The 18,124-nt window shown below is 53.2% G+C and overlaps 2 protein-coding genes across 11 annotated transcripts in view; both read left to right on the top strand.

The window, feature by feature from the left end:
• Positions 1–6,875, top strand: part of RAD54L2 (RAD54 like 2) — a 114,252-nt gene extending 107,377 nt beyond the window's left edge. For 6 of the 7 annotated variants that reach the window (XM_027584092.1, XM_027584090.1, XM_027584089.1 and 3 more), the window contains one exon: positions 911–2,485. In XM_027584092.1, coding sequence (XP_027439893.1) covers positions 911–1,908 — 998 coding nt within the window. In that variant the 3' untranslated portion in view covers positions 1,909–2,485. Of the gene's footprint in view, positions 1–910 lie in introns of all 7 variants that reach the window. The other variant, XM_027584088.2, reaches the window with a different exon arrangement.
• A 2,389-nt stretch (positions 6,876–9,264) lies between these two features.
• The window catches only part of TEX264 (testis expressed 264, ER-phagy receptor), a 30,103-nt gene continuing 21,243 nt past the window's right edge, over positions 9,265–18,124 (top strand). The window contains exons 1-3 of one of the 4 annotated variants that reach the window (XM_027586932.1): positions 9,265–9,387; positions 10,306–10,381; positions 12,686–12,977. In XM_027586932.1, the coding sequence (XP_027442733.1) occupies positions 12,720–12,977 (258 nt within the window). In that variant the 5' untranslated portion in view covers positions 9,265–9,387; positions 10,306–10,381; positions 12,686–12,719. Of the gene's footprint in view, positions 9,388–9,632; positions 10,128–10,305; positions 10,382–12,685; positions 12,978–18,124 lie in introns of those variants that run through there. The other 3 variants (XM_027586931.2, XM_027586933.2, XM_027586934.1) reach the window with 3 other exon arrangements.

The raw sequence follows: 18,124 nt of genomic DNA on the forward strand, positions 1-18,124 counted from the left end.
AAAGAATAGCACCCATGTACCCCGCATCTAGTCATCCAGTGACTGTTACTGTTCTCGTAAACTTTCTTCTGTCTCTCCCTTCCTCTTACTGGAACTCTCTGGAAGTTGAAGATGTCATGTCACTTCACCTTTAAATACTTCAGCACACGTCTCCTAAGAATAAGGCCATTCTCCTCCTAGCCACAACACCATTATCACACTAAAACAAAAGTTTACAACTCCGTAATATTACCTACTATCCAGGCCATATCCCCACTTGTCCCAGTCATCTTTCACAGCCGTGGATTTGGTTTTGTTTTTAAAGCCGGACGGACCACTTTTTAAACTTCATTTTTTTGGGCGCCTGGGTGGCTCAGTCGTTAGGCGTCTGCCTTTGGCTCAGGTCATGATCCCAGGGTCCTGGGATCGAGTCCCACGTCGGGCTCCCTGCTCAGTGGGGGGGTCTGCTTCTCCCTCTCCCTCTGCCACTCCCCCTGATTGTGCTCTTTCTCTCTCTCTCTCTCTCTCTCAAATAAATAATTTTTAAAAAATCTTTTAAAAAAAATAACCTTCATTTTCCTTTTCTCTCCCATCCTGGTCACTGGCTGTCTCTGCCCCTTCTCAGAAGGGAATCCAGCTAGTTATAAGAATGCTCTCTTAGCATTTCATATTCATTATCTCCTAGGATTCACCTTGGTCAAGTTTCACAGTTTAGGGAACTGGGGTGCAGAGAAGTTACATGTCTTGTTTCCTAGATCAAAGGATTTCTTTTTCTGTGACTGGGAAAAGTTGACCGGAGGATGTTGTTTGGACATCAGACTCTTTGAATTTGGGGGACCACGGGACAAGATTATTTTTATGGAATTTTTCCTATATCCTCCTTCTTTCCGTGGCCATTCTGGTTCTCAGTTACCTACATTTTATTCTTCAGGTTCCCAGGGGCCTTCTCTCGAGTCCACAAGCAACGGCAGACACAGTGCCTCATCACCCAAAGCTCCTGACCCTGAGGGGCTGGCCAGGCCCGTCTCTCCAGACAGCCCGGAGATCATCAGTGAGCTCCAGCAGTATGCAGATGTGGCTGCCGCCAGGGAATCCCAACAGAGCTCCCCAAGCTCCAATGCCCCCCTGCCTGGCCCCCCAGCCCAACTTGTGGACAGCAGTGCTGTTCCTGGGACAGCTCTCGGGACTGAACCTCGACATGGGGGTCATTGCCTCAATAGTTCCCTCTTGGTGACCGGCCAGCCCTGTGGTGGTGACAGGAACCCAGTGTTGGACTTACGGGGCCATAAGCGAAAGTTGGCCACACCACCTGCTGCCCAGGAGTCAGCCCGCCGGCGGTCCAGGAAGGGCCACCTGCCCGCCCCCGTGCAGCCGTATGAACACGGGTATCCAGTTTCTGGCGGGTTTGCCATGCCACCCGTCTCCTTAAATCATAACCTCACCGCTCCCTTCACCTCCCAGGCTGGGGAGAACTCCTTGTTTATGGGCAGTACCCCCTCCTACTACCAGCTGTCCAATTTGCTGGCAGATGCCCGCCTGGTGTTTCCAGTGACTACTGACCCTCTGGTGCCAGCAGGCCCCGTCAGTTCCTCTTCCACGGCTACCTCAGTCACTGCCAGCAACCCCACCTTCATGCTCACCCCCTCTGTTCCAGGGATACTACCCAACTACTCACTCCCATTCTCACAGCCACTCCTGTCCGAGCCGAGGATGTTCGCGCCTTTTCCTTCCCCTGTCTTACCCAGCAACCTGTCTCGGGGCATGTCTGTCTACCCAGGCTACATGTCCCCACATGCAGGCTACCCAGCTGGCGGCCTCCTCCGGTCCCAGGTGCCTCCATTTGACTCTCATGAGGTTGCTGAGGTGGGGTTCAGCTCCAATGACGATGAGGATAAGGATGACGATGTGATAGAGGTCACTGGGAAATAGCCGGGGAGCCCCTCTCCACCTCACTTGGGGCCCCTGGCAGGTTGCCCACCAAGCTGAAAGGCAGCAACCTGGGCTTTCTGAGAGTAGGGCACTTGGCAGGAGGGAAGAGGAAGAGGACAAAGAAAGGTGGTCGACCACAATGGCGGGGCTCTGTTGCTGTTGAACGAAAGAGGCAAAAAAAAAAAAAAAGAAAGAAAAAAAAAGCCAACAGAACAGAGCAGCAATAGCGGGAAATCAGGGACCCAAAACAGGAACGGAGGGGCAGGGCAGCTTGCCTCTCTTCCTGCCTGCCTTGCTTACGCTGTGTGCTTGCTTGCTTGCCATCTGGGTGTAGAGGCTCACATCCCATTTCTGTCTTTGGGAACATTCTCTCCCAAGAGAGCTGCCTTACTGGGTGACTTCGCTTGGCCTAGAGAGGGGAGGGGCGGGAAGAAGGGTAAGTGAAGGAGGGTGGGCAGGGAGAACAGATTGAGATTTCATGTGAAGTGGAGTCCTTCTAGGGGCAGGAAAGAAGCAGACCAGGGTGTGTTGTGTGTGTGTGTGTGTGTGTGTGTTTGTGTGTGTGTGTGTGTGTGTGTGTGTGTGTAACAGAGCAGGGGTGGAGGTGGGAGGGGAGGGTGGGAAAGACCAAGGGGGGAAACTAAAAAATGAATTTATTGTTTTTAAAATGGAAATCAGTGTGTGGTGGTTCATGGCAACTATTAGTATGAACATCGGGATGAGCCCAGGGGAAGAGCCATGGAACCCTTAAGTTTCCTTCTAGTTGGGTGAAGAGAAGGCCCAGCTAATCCAAGTCTCTGGTCTTCATAGCTGCATTTATTTTGGAATGTGGGGGAATTATGAGAGAAAATGGGCATTACCAATCTCTGTGTCTTTCCCCAGTGGTTGTCTCTGAGCAGATCTCCCTTCCCAGGGTGTGAGATTGTGTGTGTGCAGAGGCTGGGATGGGGATACTGCGGTGTGTGAGCAAGAGGTCAGGGAATTGTGACCGGAATAGACCTTCACAAGGATGGAACTGAGCCCCCACCTGCCTGTCCTTGTGGCCTCGCCTTTCCTTTGCTTCCCTGCTAGAAAGCTCCATGTTAATTTATTTTTTATGGGCAATTATTTATTATTTGGATTTTTCCATGTGTCTTGTTTTTTGGGGGGTAGATTTGGGGAGGGTAGGAGATAGGAAGGGAAATGTTAAGATCTCCCAGACCCCATAGGGGTAAATGAATCCCAGGTAGATGGTGAATTGACCAAGGAAAGAGAGTTAGGCTCGACCAAAGTTCACACTAAATGACTATGTTTTCAGGAAATGGCCTCTCAGGAAGATCAGAGAATCTTGTGACTGGATAGTTAGTGGGAGTGAGACCCATTCCACAGAGATTGAAACTTGGGATCATGGAGTTTGCTATTAGGAAGTCAGTGACCCCAGATCTGGAGCTGTGTCCTCCTGGAATGACCTTAGAGTCAGGCCCTCTGTGCTGAATAGTGAAGCTGTGCATACATAGGTGACTGCTGGGTTGAGAGAATAGACTATTGATTTCCTTTTGGGAAGTGTTTTGGCCTCCCCAGCCTATCAGATGATCATTATGGGCCTGGTGTCTGTTATCTTGTCGTCTTTGAAGGAACACAGAGCAGCCCTTCCTCTGTAGGAGTCTTAAGTCTGGCTTTTGTCTGAAAAAAATGCATCAGTCATTCTGGGTCTCCTCTTTCTTGTTGCCAGTGGTGGGGGGCAGGGCATCTAGTCTTTAAGCATAAACACTGGCTGTCTTCCTTTGACTCGTTTTCCCCCTGCCACCGAGACTTTGCTAGGCAGTTCTTTATGGTGAACAAACCTGTCTGGCTTTAGAGTTTTGCCACCTATTCATGGGTCCCTCCTCACTGAGCAGCTACTGCACCTCCTCTTACCAACCTGGGAGGCAGCTTAGCCAGGTCACCCTTCATAGTAGCTGCTTCTGCAACCCTTCTGACCAGCCTGTTTCCATTGTTGGAGGGCAGGAGATGACAAGGAGATGGCTGATGGGGCTGCATGCATGCGTGTGGTGTGTGTGTGTGTGTGTGTGTGTGTGTGTGTGTGTGTGTGTGTGGTGTGTGTGGTGTGTGTGTGTGTGTGTGGTGTGTGTGTGTGTGTGTGTGTGTGTGTGTGGTGTGTGCGTGCGTTTGTGTGCTGCCTGGTTGCACCAAAAGTGGAACTTAAGGAGCTTTCACTCTCTTTTTTCATAGGTACCCTGTCAGACACTTAACTCTCCTACTCATAGAAGCCTTAGATCTACAATTTAGCTATGCAAATTATTTTAATAATTTTAAAATAGCAGTTCCAACCAGTGCTTTCTCTTCCAGATGCATCCCAAGAATGGATGCTGAAGGGACTCAGTTGGAGTGGGGCTCTCAGGTTTGAGACTGGTGCAGTAGGAGTGAGCTAGCCTGGATCTCTGATTTGCAGAGCACACTCACAACCTGGGCTACAATTGATAGCCTCTAAGGCCCCGGGATACTGGGATCCCAGAGACGTGTGTGTGTGTGTGTGTGTGTGTGTGTGTGTGTATGTGTATGTGTGTATGTGTGTGTGTATGTGTGTGTGGTGTTAGGGAAGGAGGAGTATGTCTGTGTTCACCTCTTAAGAAGTCACAGCAGCAGGCTCTGAGAATCTGGAAACTATCAGCAAGGAATTGAAACCAGTCACTGGAAGGATGGGCCTTTGAAGGTACCCGGAAGTGAATGGGTATTCTGAGAGGTAGCACATACCTTTACCCACTGATTCCAGGGGCTTGGGTCTTGCTTCAGGTCAGAAGAGGCAGTAGTTGTGGGAGGCTGACCTGGCTAGGGAAGGCTTTCTTTGATATGTGCAGCTTATATTGTATAGGGGGTATGGGGTGGGATCATGGGAAATTGGAATGCTACCAGTTTCATGCTTTGGGTTTTTTAATCTAAAAAACACTTTTCTGACTTTTCTGCTGTCTCTTTGTGTATGCTGGTAGGCAAGTGTGCGTGCACACCAAACATGAGCATGTGTGTGAGGGAAGCAGGAAATGTCTCCGAGCCTAAGAACCATGTTTTACAGCCTCTTTGATCAGAAACACTTGGTGGTGGCTTCCACCCACCATCCAGGCCTGAGTAAGGGAAGGGTGGTGATATGGGGTGGGAGGGGTAGGGGTAGGCAGTAGATCAGGCCCCTCAGCATTTTCCCTCACCATTGTCTTCCATAGAATGTTTTCAAGGGCCTCTCAAGCCCCATCCATCTGGTTTAGCCTAAATCCTCAGGCTAGGGAATATAGTACTACGTAATGATTCAGGATTACCATTTGTAATGATACTCAATTTCCTTTTCTTAACATTGTTGTGGATAAAAATTGAACCAGAGACAAAGTATCCATTTCAGTAAGAAAGTAAGTGAACCTTGTTGGATCAGATCTTTGGATATCTGCCAAGTCCTCACCCCCTTCAAGTTGTGCTTCTTGAGCATCTTTTTCTAGTCCTTGGAACTCTCTTCCCTAGGAATTAGTGTGTGGTATCTCTCTGTATATTTGTGATTCACAACTAAATATGAAAATCCCCTCTCCAGGGCATGAAGCAAATAGCTGGGGTAAAGTTTTGCTCCAGGCAAGTGGGCTATACACTTGGAAGCATTTCCTATGGGATAGGTTGAAACACTCAACCAAACTTCAGTCTGGGTAGAGACACTGTCACTCCCAAAGCTGTCAGCAGAGCAAGGCCCTCTGTCTCAGTCTGTTTAAGTCTGGCATTGCTCTGAAACTGAGTCCTCATCCCATGGGGAATGACGGGGTGGGGGTGGGGGGGTTTACATTCCTTATTCCTAGTGTTCCTGGCCATGACCCCCTTCCTCCCACTTGCCAGTTTCTTGTGATTCCTCAGAAAACCAGTCTCCCTTCTGAGCCATGGCCTCCTGTGGAGAAGAGCTCTTTCCCTCAACGGACCCCCAGGAGACTTTCTGGCCCTCCTCTGACTTGTTCCCAGGAAATCTGCACCTCAAGGCCTGAGAATGCTGCGCTTTCCACTCTGTCCCCTCCTACTGACTCTTCTGCCCTATGTGTTCCAATGTGACCCCTCATGTCTCTTCTGTGCCACTAGCTTGGCCCTAGGCCTTTTATGAATACCCAAGTCTTAACGATGAACTTTCCAAGCAGGCAGTGTCCAACTTCTTCACTCTTCAGGGACCTGAGTCAGCCCCTTTCCTCTCACAGGTTGGTTGGATGTAGTAATCCAGTGCACTGGGAAGAGGTAGCCAGGTAGGCTGCAGAGTCTAGTGCAGAGGGCTGGAGGAGATTTGGGTACTCTTGTTACCACTACTGGGGTGATATTCAGAAGAGGGGACCTCATACTGTGACCTGACCCAGGACCCTCCTGGAAGAGAGCTCAGCCCAGGTGTGTGTGCGCTTGAGTGTGTGTGCGTACGTGTGTACGTGCGAGATAGAGTGTGCACTTATGCACACGGGTGTAAACTGTTATCTGGTTTTGTTACTCAGGGTGGGCTGGGGACTCACGGGAAAAATCCCCCTCAGCCTGCCCAAGACTGGTTTTTTTCCTGTACCCTCTGCAGAAGGGTCAGGGGAAGGGGGTCCAGGTGGGTTGAGGGGGTCGCAATGGATAACCACTAAGGCCACACTGCTGCCGGGAGGAGTGGGGGGATATGAAATGGCCCCAGGGACCTGGCACCTGGCTTTGGTTTTCCGTCTTCTTTCCTCAGGACGCCCCCTGAGGCCTGGGACCTGCTGCGCCTGGCTTTGAGGAGCATCTGTGGCTGGGTGCTCCAGCTGCTGGTGTGATCATGGGCTTCCCTCCTCTCTCAGCAGGGCAGGTGCTCCTGCCCCAGAGACTGGGCAACTGGCTGTTTCTATGACGTATTTATTTTTACTTGTGTTTCATGTCACTTTTTTAAAAAAGCAAACAGAACAATTGTCAGTATAACTGCCTATCGGTTTTCTTTATTTCTCTTTTTGTAAAATAAAATTTAAACTCAAGAAGGCAGTGTTGTTTGATCAAGGAATTGAACAGCTGTTTGGCTGGGTGGTGGTGAAAGGGATATAACAGTATAGTGGGCACTGGGATGGCACTTGGGGTTGGGGGAGGGAGGGAGGAATAGAGGGCAAGACTGCTGGCAGGCTTCGTTGCAGGTGGGGTTCACTAGGCTTTTTCTGCCTTTGCTCACCTGAAAAGGGCCACATTTCCTGGCTCTAGAGCAAACAGTGAAACTGACTCAGAGTGGCCTGCGGCTAGATGGTCCTCAATCACAGCAAGACCTGCTAGGGCAGCCCTAACCAGACTGGGTGGCTGGGGACTGGGTACAGCATCAGTGCCTTCAGCGGGTGGGAGATGGCTGGTGGCAGGATCTGCAGACCATCTTACACTGCATATGCCTTCTCCATTTGTCCCCTGAGTTAGTGGGTCTAACCACTGCCTCACAGAGAACTAACCAGGCTTTGGAATATGAGGAGGTAAGGGAAGGTGAGGGTTGTCTACATTTTGTCTCTCCAAGTTTGGTCCCTGTAAGGGGAGGAGCCCTAGGGAAACAGTCTGGAAGTTTACTGAGGGAGAATTAAAGAGGCTCTGTGGGGATTTCTTGGACAGAGAAAGGCAGGAGGAGACAAAGGCCAAGTGTGGGCTCATGAGAGAATATATGCTATTGGGGGAGAGGACTGGGAGTGCAGTGTGTGTAGGGCAGTTGGCTAGGTGAACAGGTCGGCTTACTCTTTCTTCAAGAGGGAAGAGGAACGCTTCCTTTGGCGGCTTGTCTTGGCTGCTACCTCCTGGTGGCTAGCAGAGGTCTTGCAGCGATCCCTGCCAAGGGTTGGGCTTGCTCTGTTGGGAGGCGACAGAGATGAAGGTGAGGAGGGGAGCTTATGGCCAGCAGCCTCAGTCACAGGCTGACTCCATTCACAACAGAGGTGGTGAAGCTCCTAAGGCACACCCTGATTTCTGATGTGGGCCTCTGGAATTCCCCAATCAGCCTGAAGGAAGTGAGCAGAGAGGATGAGATGAGGAAAGGGCAGCTCCATACAATGGTTTCCTGGGAGAAACTCATCAGATTCTGAGAAACAGGAAAAATGACCAGGCAAGAGAACTGTGGGCAGAAGCTGTCTTGTCTCTGAACCATGAACTGGCTCTTATCCCATAGGAAGTGCTTCCAAGTGTATAGGCCACTTGCCTGGAGCACCTAAAGGGTTTGATCATGTATTTGATGTTCATAAGCAAAATAGAACTGCCATGACCCTGCCAACCTAGCCCTGAATGCCTGTGAGGGGCCAGCTGGCTCTTTCTGCCAGAGAAAGCTCTCTCCCAGACAGCTGAGGACAGGCTTGGCCCTGTGGATGAGGGTCATCCTTTCCTGCCTGTGGAAGGAACTGTGTGTAGTAGGAAAGGAAGCCAGGAATACGACGAGGGCCTCTGTGTGCCCAGTCTGCCCTTTGCTAGTGCAGTAGTGGAATCCACGCTAAGATGATTCCCCTCCCAAATACCGGTCCTCCCTGTCAGGAGCACCAAGGTAGCAGGGCAAAGTTTCATCTCTGGGGCTCTAGGAGAGAGTACTTTGTAGGTCCGCAGAAATAGCGGAAGATTCAACCTATGTTCAAGGAGCTTACACTTGATCCGGGAGCTACCTAGAATACCTTAAGCTAGAAGGGCAGACCAGCCTCACCCAAGCACATCCTGGGCTCTGAGAGAGAGGAGCCTGGAGGGGGCGGTTCCTGGTTAGCTCCGAGGGGGCGGGGCCTTGGTTCACTCGATATCCCCAGCCCCTAGAACTATCCATCCTAGCCCCTAGAACTATTCAACTATCCTGGGTGGTTGAATGACCACTCCTGTGCTCTGGTTGGGGTGGGGTGGGGTGGAGTGTTGGAGACATGACTGACATTTGCGCTGTTCCAGAGTTTGGATCCATTCGCTTCTTCCCTGCGTCCAAGTTGGGCGTCGGTTTCCTCAGTTGTAAGAAGGGGGCAAGTGGCCCTGCCCTGCTGGGTTCACAGGTCTGTCGGCAAGCTTCAGGAAGAGAAAGTGGCAGGACGAAGGGTGGTACAAATAAATGCCAGAGGCTGATACTGTTGTGCTGAACTTCCCAAGCCTCTTCAAACGCTCCGCTCTGGTGAGGAGCCTCACCAAGCCTCACCAAACGCTCCGGTGAGGGCTTCCTTGGACCCCAGCCTGGCTCTCTACTGTGGGCCACCAGGCTGACTTCCGTCCGCCCCCCACGTCTGGGGCCGGGTAAGTTTGTGGGAGGCAGGAAGGTGCTCAGTGGGCTCCGCCCCTGACGGCAGGGGGGTGGGGGGGTGGGGAGGGAAATGGGCGCCGCTCGTCGCTATGGAGACCGGGCGGGGCAGGCCTCCGCCCTCCGGGTCCCGCGCGCACGCGCCCACGGCCACGGCCGCGTCCCGCCGCGAGAGGGGGCGGAGCGAACGTGCGCGGCAGGCGCGCGTAGGCTCCGCGACCTAGCCTGTAGCCGCCTGCGCGGATCGGCGTCCGCGCCGGGCGGCCGCTGAGGTGAGGGCCGGACCGGAGGAGAGGGGTCCCGCTGGGGCGGCCCTACGCGCGCTGAGGGCCTGAAACCTCCGTCCGCCTGGGAGCGACCTCAGGGGCCCCCGCGTCCCCTCCGTGACCCCCGCGGCCCAGGCGGCACGCCCGCAGCTGGCCCCGACCGGGTCCAAAGGCCCGAACGCGACCTTGGACCAGTCTACCACGCTCGGTCGCCCGTGCTTCGGCCTCCGGTGCAGGGCACGCCCCGAGGCAGTGAAGCCCGAGCCGGGGGTGGGGGTGGGGAACTGAGGCAAGAACCGCACTTTAACTCCGCCCCGGCCCCTGGAGGCCGCGCCTCGCAGCGGTGGCTACAAACTTTAGCGTCTCTTAAGTTTCGGAGGTGTGTGAGGCCCAGTGAGGTTGTGGCTGAAAAGAAAGGGGCTGAGTAAATAGGCGAGGTGCGGGTAAGCAGGGCTGGACGCCCAGAGTGGGAGGCGGAGCACCTTCTTCCCGCGCAGGCCCCTCGGAACCCGGGTCTTTCCGCTCCCCGCTGGCACCGAAGTTTAAGGGCCTGGCCCGCTGCCGCGGCGCAAGTGAGCAGCTCCAGGAAGCCCACGCGGGACAGCCCGCCCAGACCCTCGCCGGCAGCGGGCCAGAGGGGGACAGCCTGCCACATGTCAGCGGCAGGGGCTGTTTCAGAGCGAGGTGCGGTGACTGGAACCCTCCAGGAAGAGGGCTCTCCAAAAACGGGCATGAGCCTGGCCCCGGTAAGAGTTCACATTACGAGGCCGAGTTTGGCTTCTGATTTCCGGAAGGGGTGTGAGGACGAGGTAGAGGTGCAACCTTGTGAAGACAGTTAATGTAGAGGCCCTAGTGGGCTTTCCCTGAAAAGGGGACAGTCAAGGCAGGGTGCCCGCTCAGTGGTGATTTTCTCTCTGCCCCCAGCACTGGAGCACTTGGAGCACTTGGTCCCTGCGGCGCTGGATGCCATGAGTTCCTAAAAGTGAGCCTGTCTTTTCAGGTGAGCTTCCGCAGCCCTTATCCTGCCTTTTCTCTTGCGTATGGGGAAATTCACTTTGCCCTGCCTCCCTTTTGTGCAGACCCAAGCTCTGGGGTGCATTTTCCCTCTATTCTGGGTAGTTTAGGAGGTGAGAGGAAGAGGGAGGTGGGAACTAAGTTGCTTTGAGGAGGATGGGGAGTGTGCAGCTGAGAGGGTAGGTCAAAGTGAGGGATGGTCACTCTCAAGGCAACGTGGAGACCTAGCTGCTGAGTGAGAGCTTCCAGCTGAGAGCCTTGGGTTCAGAGATGTCCAAGCATGGATTAGAAAAAAAACTTGAGCTTTTCTGGAAACCCTGTCACCAGGAAGGAGAACGTGGAAATGGGGCCTGGAGTCAGACTGCTTGAGTTCCCATTGCCTGCATTTTGGTCTAGGGTTCTATTTAGTACCTGTGTGACCTTGAGTAAGTCTCTTAACCTCCTGATTTACACCTACCTTGTCTTGAGGATTAATAAAGTAGCTGTGTTTCAACATTTAGATAGTGCCTGGCATATAGTAAGTACTTGGTAAAAGAGGTATCATCATTATCACCAAAGAAAACAGGAATGAAACTAGAGGCAAGATGAGTAGGACAGCGAATGCATCCCAAAAAAAGCACACCTATGGGGCAGGAACACATATGGGTAAGAAGACCAGTGTGATGCATCTCAATTTTATGATATCAGAGATGTAGGAGTTTAGTTTGCCTCTTTGTGAGGCAAACACTATGTGTTCATTGACTCCAAAGACAATTTTTCAGTAAAAAATTTTGACACCCAGAACCCATAGGGAACAAATTATTCCACAGAGCTAAGTTTTCCATAGGGCTGAAGTATTGACTTTCAGCTCCCAAGTCTTTTAAACTTTAAATATTAATTTTAAATACTTGGGGTGAGACTGTTCCTCCAATGGGTCACATGTTTCCCTTCCTCTTTAAACATTCTTGTCTGTGCTGTGATTTCCACCCCCCCCCCACCCGGGCGACTCAGGTTAAACCTTCTTATTAAAAATATATAATAAACCTTCTTATAAGAGGGTTAGGCTTCTGGCCCCATGCTTCATGGAGGGCTGAACGGTCTGCCTTGAGTGGCTCACACGCCAGCCTCTGCTGTGTGTCTGGGCCTGCTCTTGAATAGCTTCTCTTGCTTTTTTTTTTCTTCATTGAAATGAGTGTCTTTATTGCTTGTACCATACAGAAAGGAGGAATGAGGAAAGGCCAGTGGGGAGGAGGGACAATTGTCAGATAAACGACATAAACACAAAAAGGAAAAAAAAGACTCCTTCATCCCACCCCATGATGCTTTTCTGCGAACTACCTAGTAGAGGAGGTGGGGTGGCAGGATCAAAACCACAAAGAATAATTCTGAACACCTGGAGATGCTGGTGGAGGGGAGGAACAGGGCAGCAAGTAGACCCAGCTGTGACCCCCCTCCCCGCCCCCACCCAGGCCAGCACCCCTTCCCCATGGGATGAACTGCTTGGGCCAGGGAATAATTGTTCTCCCTGGTGTGTTTCCATTTCTAGCAAACTTTTCTTCCTCCTCCTAGTTTCTAACCTATGAGCTGGAAAAGTGGGATGTAGCTTGTTGGCACCAGTGGTTCAAGTCTGGGAAGCACAGTGCTGGACTTTGTTCTGGCTGCTCAGGCTGATTTGGTCTGATCTTCCCTTGGTTCTGGATGGGTGAGCTTGCTGGATACCAAGATTCCGAGGGCCAGGTGTACTTAGAGAAGGAGAATTTCCTGTGAGAGTCTCTTTCTGTGGCACATTTTCCCCGTGGGGTTTTTTTTCCTTATGGTTTCCCTATTTGTTAGTAAGTGATCGGACCCTGGCGCTTGCCCATCCTCCCCGACAGTGGTCCATGAGGCTTGGGGAGGCCAGGCAGGCAGTGTGGCAGTGTGTGGAAAGGAAGAGGTAATGTAGGGAAAAGGCAGCCTGGCTGACGTCTTGCGCATCTTGGGGGAGGTTGGTCAGGGCTGGAAGTATGTCCCTGGCTGACTCACTCCTGTGCGCCTCTATGACTCAGTTTCCCCAGGTGTGACCAAGGGCTGCCAGCCAATAGGCAGAGCTGTTCTGGGAGCCTCAACAATTGTGATTAAGAAATAAAGAGGCTTGTGGCTTCAGTCATCCTTTGTAGCTCTCTTCTAGGTCACTCTGTGTGTAAACACCATGGCCCCTCCCCTTCCTGGGTCAGAGCACCCAAGGCAGGACTGAGGTTGGGCCAGAAGTGGCTGGTGGGCAGGTGGGCACATTGGTCAGAGCAGCCTTCTCTCCCTCCTGTCTCTTTTGCAGCTGCCTGGGGGCACAGTGTCGGGGGCACAGAGCCATGTCTGACCTGCTCCTCCTAGGCCTGATTGGGGGCCTGACCCTGCTGCTGCTGCTGACACTGCTGGCCTTTGCCGGGTACTCAGGGCTACTGGCTGGGGTGGCAGTGAGTGCCGGCTCACCCCCCATCCGCAATGTCACTGTGGCCTACAAGTTCCACATGGGGCCCTACAGCGAGACTGGGCGGCTTTTCACCGAGAGCTGCAGTGTCTCCCCCAAGCTCCGCTCCATCGCCGTCTACTACGACAATCCCCACATGGTAAGGAGCCTCCTGTGCCCTGGCTGGGGTTCTGCCCATGGATGGACATGGGGCAGAGGTGTTGTAGTTTCTGAGAAAGGGGTGGGAAAATCTGTAAGCTGGTCCTACATACCACCTCCTCTCTGAGCTTGAAGCTCCTTCCAGATTTAACCTGGACTCCTGCTCCAGGCATCCTTTCTCCTTGCCCCAGGTCTGGTTCTCGGCTCATGGCTCCCATGGACTTCTGACTGCAGGGGGCCACACCATTGCGTGTCCCTAGTTTCTGCCAGTAATTTGGTCCCCTGCCTCTTCTTGCTGTGCCTCCTTCTTTCATCCCCATTAGAGGCCAGTGCTCTAAGGCCGGGCTGTTCAGATTCCACCCTCTCTCTGGAGTCATATCTTATCGTTTCTATGCCTTCCCTCTTTCAGCTTTCCTGCTATGGCTACAGCTCCTCAAGGGTTGAGAGAGCAGGTCCTGGGCATGGGGCTTAGAATCCTACCTCTTCAGCCATTCTGGTGGCCCCTGCCTCAGTGATATGGCATTTCTTTGGATGTTAAGCTGCCTGGTTTGGAGGGGATGGTCGGGGGGAGATCAAGTGGAGCCAGGTGAGCTGCCCAGAATGTCTAGGATGCTGGGGTCAGAGATGAGCCCAGCATTACTGGCACCCTGTGGGCGTCTGGCTGTACTTACAGCCCGTGGTGAGTCAGGGCTCACCATTGTGGCCTCTTGCCATGCATGGGGTGGTACTGCCCACAGCTGCATGGGCTGGCAGCTCTACCAAGAGTTCTTCAGCCTTCAGCTCTGAGTCTTGGCAAACAGACCATTGGGAATCCCCAGCTCTGGATTCCTTGCCTGTAGAGCTCAAGTAGGCAAGGCCTACAGCCTACCCACTGTCTCCTACCAAGCCTCAGTGGGACACTTAATAGAAACACATGTGTGCTGACTCTCTGTGCCAGGTTCTGCTTGACACCTGCACTCCAGAGATGAACAAACCTGGCCCTGCCCTCAAAAAAGCTTCACATGGTTGGCAAGTCAGCACTATACAAATGAGTCTCTAATAGACACTGTACTTGATGCCTATAGAGCTTTGAGCTGTGGGTTTGGGGAGGGTACCTCAAGTTTGCCTGAGAAGATCACAGAGGAGGTGGACTTTAGCTGGGACTTCTCCCATGAGTAGAACTGCTCTACCAGGAGGGGGTCTTCTGACTGAGGGAAGTACGACAGTAAAGGCTTACAGACATGGAACGATAGGGGAAGTATAGCCAGTGGATATGTGGGGGGTGAAGAAAACAGTAGAAATGTTCGGTGGGCCAGACAGTGTGAGGAACAGCAGGTTGGGAGGCAAGGGGCAGCACAGTTTGCCCCCTGTGAGTTAGGAAGCTAACTAGATGGCAGGTGGAGGAGAGGAAGAGATGAGGCAGGGAGACCATTGAGGAGATTGGGCTAGGCCTAGGTGAGAGGTGACATTGGCCCGGTTGAGGGATGAGTAGACAGGATTTGAGGTCACGTGGTTGGGAGATGGCACTAAGTGGGAGTTGAGAGCGCTGGAGCCTAAATGACCTGGGGCAGGAGCTGGGCTTTGGAAATCTCCTAGACCAGATGCTGGACCCCCACTCCTGCAGGGCTGTGTCCTGTAAACCCCTGCCCCTCCTTCCACACCTGGCCCAGTTGGAGCCCTCTGCAAGGCCTCAGTGGGAAGGAGGAGAGTCCTTGCAGTTGCCTCTTTCCTCATCAGCGTGTCCTGTTCCTAAAGCAGCACATTGCCTCTTGGGTTGGAAATGCTAATTCCAGGATAGGAAAAGGGCCAAGGCAGCAGTGTACCTTGGGGTCAGTGCTGGAGGCTGATCCAGGGAACAGTGAGATAGAAGAATCTTGGCATGGTGTGCTCTCCTCATGGCCGGCCCAGCCACTGCCTCCAGGCAGCCCACCATATAGCTGTCTTTGGGTGGGGGGGTGGCTGTTTGGTTGGGTGCAGCCTGACTTGGGAGCCAGTCTGAGAATACAGCCTCAAGGTTGGCAGTCCTGGGTTCTGATTCTGGTTCATCACTGTCATGCTGTACGATCTTGAGCATATCACATCATCTCTCTAAGCCTCTGTTTCTTCATCTGTAGAGCTATGTTAAGATACCTGCTTCATATGTTGTCTGGCAGGAATTAAATTAGGTGACATAGGTGAGGCATTCATCCTACCACCTGGCTCTCGATAGCTGTTTAACAACAACAAAAAAGGGTGGACAAGACATGCTAATTAGGTGCACTTAGGCATTAGGCTGAGCACTCATGACCCAGGCCTAGACCCTTGGCCTGGTTGTGGACATCTGGCTGTCTCAGAGGATGAATGTATAGGTTAAAGTGGTCCCTCTGATCCTGTCCCTCTCAGTCCTGGGTCACTCCAGAAGACACCTGTGTCCACATTCAGAGCTAGGTCATACCCTGACACCAGGGATAGTGCAGGGATGCTTAGTCTCCACCTACTCTGGGAGCTGGGCAGTATATTCTCTGCCTAGCAGGGATTCTCACAGAGGGTTTAGGGGACCATGGACCCCCCCAGACTTCAGGTGCTCATGGCTATCACAGACTGTCTATAAGGACCTGGGGCCTCAGGGTCACACAGCTGATGTGATAGAGGAGGAGACTGAGGATCAGATAGCAAGAGTTGAGGTATTGATCTTACGTAGTTCACTCATACTTTTTGCTTTTATTTAACAAATGTGCCACACTGCTGGGCACTGGGGCACTGTGAAGACCAAAGGGCCCAGCCCTCAGGACCTCTCAGTGTGGGTGTATCAGGGTAGCCTGGGTGAGAGACCCCATCCAGTCCTGGGGAAGGCTAAGAACCCAAGCCTTCTCCCTAGGCTGCTTCCCTAAGCAGTGTCCAGCATGGGGCCCTGCATATTTTGGTTCACAGATGAGGAGACAGGATGTAGGCTGAGCTGTTGTGTGGCCCATCCCCACACTTTCTCCCTCCCCAGTGAGCACAGTGGGAGCCAGAACCTGCTTCTGTGTGAGAGTAGGGAGGAGTGAGGCTCTTTCAGGTCTGTGAGTGGGCAGGGAGTGGCCAGGTGTGAGGTGGCCACCTACTGTCTATCAGTGCTGCCCTCCCCCTTAAGGTGTGGGCTGACAGCTCTTTAGCCACTTCCCTTCTAGGCCTCAGCTCCTGGCCTCAGCTGGACAGGGGGAGGCTGATTTCTGAGAAGGGCCTGGGGGAGGCCTCACTTGGTCTGGCTGTGGGCGCAGGAGTGACACAGGAAAGGGCACCACCAAGGCAAGGTCATGGTGATCGCTGTGGACTCTTTCATGTCAGATGCTGTTTGAGCATGTTTATAACTCGTCAGCTCTGTGTCTTGGAGGATCAGCATATATATGTCAGTCAACTCCAGATCCTGGAGTTCTGTATGGAAGAAGTTGCAGGGTCTGGGCAGCTGGTTCTTGTTGGGCAAGAGAAAGGATTCCGTTCTCCATCCCTGAGGGCCTTTGGAGAGGTAGGAGGAGGAATGAGGGAACATGTGACAGGAAGTGGACCGACCCTGGTAGTGGCTCATAGGTGTTCTTCTCCTCTCCAGGGCCCAGCATTCTTGGAGTGCGGCCATTTCCTCTTCTAAGTACCAAGGGAAGGGGTGAGTTCCAGAGTCAGTCACTGATTTCTGCCTGCCCCCTCCCCACAGTGTACATGCGAACACACACGCGCGCACACACACATACATGTGCGCGCGTGCGCACACTCACACAGATTCAGTTCTGGTAAAGCTGGAGAAGAGTCAAAATTGCTCTGCCCTCAGCCCTGCTTCTGAGGTGGGGTGTGGGGTCTGCGGCCTGGTGCCTTGGGGAGCCTGGGGTTTTGGAGGGGAGGGAAAGAGCCAGGAGGACCCTGAGTGGCTCACTTGATCCTGGCCAGCTCCGGCCTGCAGATAGGCCCTTCTGGGCCAGCCGCTATCAGCGTGCCCATGGATCTATCCTGTGTGCCATCCTGGCCCTCCACCCCCTGCTCCACCCTCTGCTGCTACCACCTCCACTGCAGCTTGGGCCTTAAGCAACCTGTCTGCCTGCCCTGTGGGGAGCCTGGCTGCGGCAGGTGGGGCGTGGCAGCCAGTTCAGTTTACCTGGCTGAGGCCCAGGTATGGAGCAGATGGGGGAACTGGTGGTGCTTGGGTTCTGCCTTTAGTAAACTAGACTGTGCTGAAGCTCCCTTTTTCTCCCAGTCCACTGAGAGTCAGCCTCGGACCACCAAGTCTGCAGGGGCTAAGGCTGGTACGAGCGTTGATGTAGGCCTGTCCCACACTTCCCCTTTAGTGTGTGTGGGGATGGGGCCTCCCCTGCTGTCCCTGGAGGCACTGAGACCACTTGGAGCCTGGGAGGGCATGAGGGAGTAGGAGGATTGCGCAGGGCTGACCCCTCAACAAGGGCAGTGGGAATGTGGGCCATCTGATGCTTCCAGGGGCCCAGGCCATTCCCTACCCCAATTACATGTGATGGTTTTCATCCAGATGGAGTCCAGGCTTTCGCTCTGAAGCAGGTTAACTGGCGGGGGGGGGGGGGGGGGGGGGGTGGGCAGCCCTGGAAAGCAAAGCTGCCTTTGGTAGGGAGGAGGGCTGGGCTGTGGGAGAAGAGGGCTTTGGACTCTTTCTGGTTTGAATCAAGGCTCCACTGCTTACTAGAGTGTGATTCTGAGGGAGTCACCTGGTCTTTCTGAGAATCCCTAACTCAGGGGTTTTGTTTTTCTGGGGACTAAATAATAAGGATAAGGCCCAATACCTGGCCCCCAGTAGATGCTTAGTACTCTTGGTACCCCCTCCCCTGGGCCTCATGCCACTAGGACTTTGTGCTTTTGGGAATCCTGCTTGCCTGCCTCTGGCCTAGCCTCTTGCAGGATACCTAGGCCATGAGAGGAGGCTCAGCATAGGGATGCTCCATTATGCAGGCCGTTCCTAGCCAGGGCTTATTTCTTAGGCTCCCAGGTGGCGTTGCGTCCTGTGGTGCAGCTCTGGAGCCAGGTGCCTGGGTTCGAATCCAGACTCCAACACTGCCTTGCTGTGTGGCCCTTTCTGAATAGCTTTGCTGTCTGGGCCTCAGAAACAAGTTGATAATGGTACCTATTGCACAGTGTTGTTTGGATTGAATGAGCTTATATGTGGAAGGCAGCAACTGGCGCAGATGGTGAGCACCTTGT

This window comes from Zalophus californianus, chromosome 1, assembly GCF_009762305.2.
Source record: "Zalophus californianus isolate mZalCal1 chromosome 1, mZalCal1.pri.v2, whole genome shotgun sequence".
Lineage (NCBI taxonomy): Eukaryota > Metazoa > Chordata > Mammalia > Carnivora > Otariidae > Zalophus > Zalophus californianus.